Below are 7,244 nucleotides of genomic sequence, written 5' to 3'. Positions count from 1 at the left end.
TTCACACCATGATGCAGGATGAAGGTGTTGCTTTTAAGAAATTAAGCATGTCACACTCAGGCAACTCGGAGCCTCTTGATTCTACTGCTCGTGCTGAGCTGCAGCTCTTTGGTTCTGCTATCACCTTTGTGAGCTCCAGGATGCTGAAAAACAAGCAAAGAAAAATATCAAATCTTTTGAAATACCTTGGGTGACAGCCTTTAAGTAGAATTTGACAGCGTTTAGTTTGCTTAACTGGTGGAGTTTGTAACTTAAGTCCACCAGTGCTCTGGCTGAACTTGATCCTGCCAATAGGTAAAATACATTGAAAGAGGTTATCAAAGCAATCGTGGAATAAAATCTTATCAATATACTGGAACAAGCAAAATACAGGTTAATACCAACAATACACCTCAAATAACAACACTGTAGTTGAGCAGTGTTACAGAACTTTAAATACACATTTTGTTAAGGTTGCCCTTACAGTAAAGATAAGATAAAATGCTTTCCCCTTGATTAGGCTCTAAGGCAGTCCACGCCTGAGAGAGGTACAAGGCACCTTTGTAATACAGAAACATTACTCAGAAACTGCTATCCCTGACCTCAAAGCAAGGAGAGGGTCTCTCTTCCAGTCTTTCACCCTGGCTTGTTACTGCTACACAATCACTGTCACGGATGAGCTGTGTTTCTGTTCTAATGATACCACTTACTGAAAATTCAACTTACCATCAGCTTAACCATCAGCTTAATTATGGGTTCAGAAGGGCAGGGGAAGCATAAGCACAGCACACAACCAGATGCGGAAGCTGTTCAAAGAGGGAGCACCTGAAAAGCAGAGAGCATTACTCTTATTGCCAGGATGCAGTTCAAGCTAACGCTGTCTTATTTCAGCCACCTTCCACCACCCAATTGAGAAGTAAAGGCATCCCACAGAGTGGTGTAGCAAATTCCAACATTTGGATCCTTCTAACTACAAACGGGAGGAGGGAGCAATTGTGCTCACCGCTTGGAGCAGGGGTTTGTGCCACCTGGGTGCTGCCACGCCGCCCTGTGTCTCCTGGGTGCTCGTCCGGGCCCCGTCCAGCGCCAGCTGAAGGCTCTGGAGCTGCGACACGCTCAGCCGCTCGCGCTGCGACGCGGTGACCATGGCGGCATTTGCTGGACCCAGGTTTGCTATCTGTGCTGGGGACAGCGCCTGGGGAACACAAGCCAGAACCAATGGGTTAGGCTCACAAATACTGCAGTGTGGGTAGGGAATCGGCAGTCAGCACTTCCTTGCATTTGGGAGAAGTGCTCTGCAATATTGCACTGCTGTGCAAGAGCTCAAGGGAGCTGAACAAGCCTCCGTTTACCTCAGTGGACACTCAGCTGCCCCCTCTTCGCTGTTGGGCTCGGAGAGCATTTGCTCGAGCATTTCGATGCTAATGCTGCATTTGATAATGCTTCAATATATTACTGGAATTTAATTTTCCGACCACTTGTTTTCTGATTTACTCAAAGGCTGACGGTACTGTGCGTCCTCCTATGTTCTCGTTTATTCCCACTTACATCTGTGCCCAAGCTACCTCGCTGGATCCTTTGTTTGACCTCTGATTAGAGACATCAGTAGAACAGTGAAATGAAAAGACTTATACAATTTTTGATTGTCTAGCAAACCTCATATAAATGCCTCTTAGTCCAGAATTTTGAAGTGAGGAACTTTTTAACTAAAATGGGTTCATAATGCAATGGTTTTTTTTTTCATAAATCATAGTCTGAATAATGTACAGAGCCCTAAAATAAATTTACACAAAACCTGTGTAAAAATATAATCTGCTTTCAACTATAGAAAACTCTTCTGGGAAGGTGCCCTATTATTTTTAAGCATATTTGTAATATAATTATATTTTGTATTAACAAGAATTTATACTGTTTGAAAGGAATTCTACAGGATCACACAGTCCTCCAGCTTTATTTTCCAGAGAAATAGTTTGACATAGGGACATTTCAGGCTTATCTAAACTCAGTGGTACTGTGCAGAACAGTGAGTGTCCAAGGACTTTCTCTCTTTTGTGGAATCTGACATAGTTAACTGTCTGTTTAGCTCATCTGTCCATACAAACGCTTCTTGCCTGAGCATCTGAAAGAGACCAGCCTAAATAGAATATTAATTTTGCCAGATAAAGTCTGGGGCGATGATCTCAAAATCCATGCTCTAGTTTCTGGTCCACATTGAAAACTGTTGGGATTACATATAATTCCTTTCAGATCCATATCTGTGTGTATCCATTTCTCAGAGCTCACTCAGGAGAATTTTGTCAGATTTTAGGGTAACAACAAACTTAAGTAACCAACAAATAAAATGCAGCTATGATAGCATCCATGAAAAAGTTAATAAACAGAAAAGAAAACTTAGAGGTGAATATACTGTGAGAAGAAACTGGATCTTTGAATTGCATTTCTAAACTTAGTCCCTTTTTCCTTGAAATGTGTTCTGAAGAATAAATAATGTTTGTTAACATCGCAAATACACATTATTTAGTTGAAAGTTAATGTTTCAAATCCTTGACTGTCTCTCACTTAATAATACAACAGAAAAATTCTTGCTGAAATCCAAAATCAAATCAAAACATGTATCAGTTTATTTATACAAGAGCAAAAATGTTAGAAATTTGGCTACTTCTTCAGTAACTATAATCTTACTTGGAAAACTTCAGCAGGTATATGTCTTATTGCTATTGGCTGGAAATATGGCATCAAGTTTTTATCAAAAGCTTTTAATTCATCCTCATTCAATCCACCTAGAAAAAACACAACAGGAACAGATCTCAATATTATTTTATTAGGGGTATTTTTAGACTAATAAGATTTTTTAAGTATTTAAAGATAATAGTAATTGGTTTTCTCCAGTATATAAAAAAACCTTTTTCATTTATTTTGTTTTCTTTTATTATATCCAAACATTACAAACCACCTGAAGTTAACCATGGGTATGGAATGTCTTCCACCTAAGGGATCACTAGATAAACTACAACTCTTTGGCACAGCGAAGAGACAACTCAGGAGAGATATGATAAAATCTATAAAGTCATCCAGCAGCATTATTAGGGAATGCCTGTTCACCGTCTCTTCCAACAGAAGATTTAGGGAGTGTTTAGTGAAGTTATTGGAAGGCTTTCAAAACATATAGAGGGAGGTACTCCATCCATTACATATTTACAGGGTGGAATAGTTGCTCCAGGCACTGGGGATGCTAAAATTTATGTGGGTTAAATGTGCAATTAAACAATTATAGGAAAAAAAATCCATAAACAACAAATCCTGTGTGACCTCTGGCTCAGGAAGTGTCTGCGGTTGAGAGAACATTTTGGAGAAGCCACCCTGAAGAATCTTTCACTCCTTCCTAGACAGCTCATTTGCCACTGTTGAGGCAAGATACTCACCAGCTAGAGCATTGCTCTGACCTGACCTAGCCACCCTCGGGGCAACACTGTTCACAGGTTGAGCACAATGCACAGTTTAATTAATTATACTTCTATTTTATGAAAAAAAAAACTATTTAATTCTGCAAATCTAATACACTGGAACTTTTCAGTACCATATTTTTCAAAATATAGCGGGTGTGGGTTGCCCCCCACAAAATCAGACCTAGCAGACTCAGAGGGCCACAAGAAGGTAACCACAGCTTCCCCTGAGTGCTAACGAAATGTCTGCCTGTCCATCCCTGAAGGTGACTCCTCTGTGGAAGAGATCCATTTTGCCAGTCTAGAAGGCCACACTGCTCTGTGAACCCTGTCTCTTAATGCTTAGTAACACTTCAGACCTAGCACCAGCTGGAGCCAGAGTTTCACTACCTGCTATGGTACCAATCTCCTGTAGGACAGAGCTGTTCCAGCTGGCAGCAGTTCCAAACACCGATTCTGCCATCTTCTTAAACTGCTTTAGGAGAGGAGTGCTGCAGAACAGCAAGCCAATTCGTGCAACAGCAGCACTGCAAAAGGCAACAAGGTTATCACTACCTGCTGAATTGCACTCAGGGCTAAATATGCCTAGAATGTATGCAGACTGCTGCAACAAGTGTGTAAACCTATTTTCAAGTCAAAATATATGCACACAAATTGCATACAAATGTCAAATGCTTTAAGCAAAAGCCCAGGTTTCTCAGTACAATACTTGAGATATAAATAGCAGAGGAAAGCTGCAACAGAATCTATTTCAAACAAGGACTATGCCTTCCATAACAGTTATTGTTAAAGCATCCAAAGTATTTTTCTAAAAGCATTTAAAGTATTAAAAGAGTCCTTTAGTTTCTGGAAATATTGAGGAAAACAAATTGCACAATGAATTCTATCAGTAGAGATACTGATATATTTTGCATTAATTAACAAATGTGGTACCTGAATTCAGTACTCCTTATGGACATGATTTCTGTGGAATTCAGAGCACAGAGAATGGCTCCTAATCCAACTAAATCAAAGCTTTTGAGTGTACTGATCGTATGGCCAGAGTCTTCTAGAAAACCTTGTAATATAGATCTTGCCTGCAAAAGCAATAAGATATGATACAATAACAGAGTACATATAATTGAAGCTTTTATTACCAGATGCTCCAACGCTATCAGAAGCTATGGAGTGTTACAAGCAGACCATACATAATCCCAAGCCTTCCTTAGTGAAATTAGTTGGAGTTTTGCCATTGCCTCCAGCAGGAACACTGTCACCATCTCTGTGTGACACATAAATAGGACACGAATGCAGACACTTCCCAAGAATGACTGAGCTGCTGAATCCTGCACCTCTTAGGGGGCATCGCGAGCGAACGCCGCACCAGCAGACACAGGCACCATGGAGCCCAGCACAACTGCCCTATTCAGTTTAAAAGGCACGAGCAAATGTAATTCCCCTTGGGGACGTTGGTGAAATATGAAATTTTTAGGTTGGCTTGTCCTATTGAATTGTCATATATTGATGATGACCTGTGTTTAGGATTAAGATACAGATATGAATGGAATGTAGGTGCCAAAATACCTTTGCAAGACTAAGTCACTTAGGATGGTATTCATCCTAAATTATGGGTCTGGCTGTGGCCTATCACAAAGGCATCCTCTAAAGTCAGTGAAAGAAGCAAGCGTCTTCCTCAAAATCCTGATTTATGGCAAGATTAGTGTCTATCTAGCATGCTGGGCCTCTCTTTAAAGAAAGAGGGAGCCTCAATGACTTGCTTAAATTAGCTGCCTAACTGAGATGCCCAGAGGTAGGTCAGATGAATCCCATTTAAGCAACTATTCTTATTAACAGCAGGAAATTTCAAAAGGCAACCAGTGCTGTGTAAAATCTTCCCAAGTATTGCCCGTTTCCTTCTGATAGTGCTCATCAGGACCAGACGTGACATTCTGCCAGAGCTGGCTGTCACCATGCACAGACAGAGCCAGAAATGTGCTGCCAGTTGCATATATAAATAAAAGCTTTTAATCTTCTCTTCATTTAATACGACAGCCCCATTGACATAACTAGAAGTTATTCAAGCAAAGGGAGATGAGAGGAATGTAGTATCTGAATGGTATATTTTGCTAATAATTTAGGCTGCTAGGGCAATAGAGTCAGGGGTTAAGGTGTACACACTGCTGAGTGACTGAATGGTTAATAGTTTCTAGCAGGAGTTTCTGTTTGGGGGCCACTCTATTTCTTAGCGGGCAAGTGCTCATGAGGATGTTCACCACCACCATAATTAATATTCATTGATGTCCTCTTGGCCAGGCAAGCAGACACCAGAGCTGACCTACCCACCCACTTTTCCTGGGATCACGTGTGAAGAAAACCAGTGGGGAATTGTGTGGATTCCACGATCTGTTGCAGTATGTGACTTCAGGCCCAAAGAGGCTTTCACCAGCAGTAAATTCAGTAAAATATTTACCTGGGTAAGAGTCCACTCGGTTTGTTGGCTAAGCACAGAAATGGTGTCAAGAGAATACAAATCCAGCTCTTCTATTTCATTTTCAGTGAGGGCCAGAGCAATGCGCCCCAGAGAAACAATATGATGACTCTTCCAGGCTGGCAGTGATCCCCAGGCCTTTAGAATAAATTCATTAATATACAGTGTCCGTTAGATCATTATGAATCTTCCTGCATATACGTAATTCTTGAAAGTTTTGGTTTTAGAAATCCCAGTACTCAAGGATAAACCCCATCAGCCAAAGGATGTCTCTTTGCACACACCCTAGGCAGGGCACAGGTATCGTGAAGCTATTTGAGGTTCTGCACTAGCAGTGATGAGTTCATCTGAAAACACTGCAATTTGTACAGCCTGAGCTTGTTCTCAGGTCAGCTCGGGTATTGCGGGAATTGTTGCCGGAGAAGCAAATACCACTAAAAATAAAACAAAACAAAACACCCCCACACGAAAAAGCATGCCTGTGCTGAGATCCACAGTATTTCCGCTACAACAAAAGTGGCAAATGTACTATGCAAGCTTCTACACCAATCACACTCACTGCAGTGGAGGGACTTCAAATTGCCTTCGTGACTAGTCATAGCAACTCAGGCAGTGACAAGGAAAGGAGAAGTCCAAGTAGAGAATCAGAGAATCCAGGCAAATAGACCACTTCAAAAGTTATAACTTCAAGTTTGCGTACATACAGTATTTTTTACAAAGACATTAATATGAAATTTAAAATACTGCTAATTCTGCAGAGCTCTGTAAAAATAAAGAAGCATAGGCTCTTTTTATTTTTTACACCAATACCAATTAGTATATTTCCCAAGAAAAGAGATGGTATAAAACATTACCCAATTTTAATGCTCTTAATTCTCCAGCTTAGGAGGTATATGAAACACATACATTTTAAAAAATCTGTATGTCTATTTCCTGATTTAGGTCATAAAATGAAGCATTTGAACCACTTCTTTAATTAGTATTATCTGACAATGGATATGAAATCTTAGATATAACAGTATAAATAACATAACACATGAAAATGAAAACACTCCATTGTCCTCATTCACCTAAGGAGTACAGATCTTCACATCTGTTACTATCACTGAGCTTGGAAACACTCCTCTGAAAACTTCTTACTTTCATTAAGACAATATCTGATAACTGGATTTTCTGAATTAGCTTGAAATCATGAGGAATATGCAGTATCAATCAGTTTAGGAGAAATAAAGCAGGCTTAACTAAATATTTAATCAAAGATGCCCTTTAATTAATAACATAGAGCATCCTATGCACATAATTTCAAAGAACTGTAGTTGCTTTGCCTGTACTATCTGATTTCTCATGTTTCTCAC

The 7,244-nt window shown here is 40.1% G+C and overlaps 1 protein-coding gene across 1 annotated transcript in view; it reads right to left on the bottom strand.

Annotated features, from left to right (window-relative positions):
* Positions 1 to 866: 866 nt before the first annotated feature.
* The window catches only part of OTOA (otoancorin), a 29,086-nt gene continuing 22,708 nt past the window's right edge, over positions 867 to 7,244 (bottom strand). Inside the window, 6 exon segments of the mRNA XM_088529395.1 lie at positions 867 to 1,009; positions 1,012 to 1,174; positions 2,662 to 2,759; positions 3,813 to 3,949; positions 4,356 to 4,498; positions 5,872 to 6,027. Coding sequence (XP_088385521.1) covers positions 867 to 1,009; positions 1,012 to 1,174; positions 2,662 to 2,759; positions 3,813 to 3,949; positions 4,356 to 4,498; positions 5,872 to 6,027 — 840 coding nt within the window.

The sequence above is a fragment of the Tinamus guttatus genome, unplaced genomic scaffold (genome assembly GCF_059628265.1).
Source record: "Tinamus guttatus ecotype Peru unplaced genomic scaffold, ASM5962826v1 Tinamus_guttatus_pri_ptg000330l, whole genome shotgun sequence".
In the NCBI taxonomy this organism is placed as follows: Eukaryota; Metazoa; Chordata; class Aves; order Tinamiformes; family Tinamidae; genus Tinamus; species Tinamus guttatus.
Note: the sequence above shows the minus strand (reverse complement) of the source record. Positions and strands in the feature narration are given on the sequence as shown.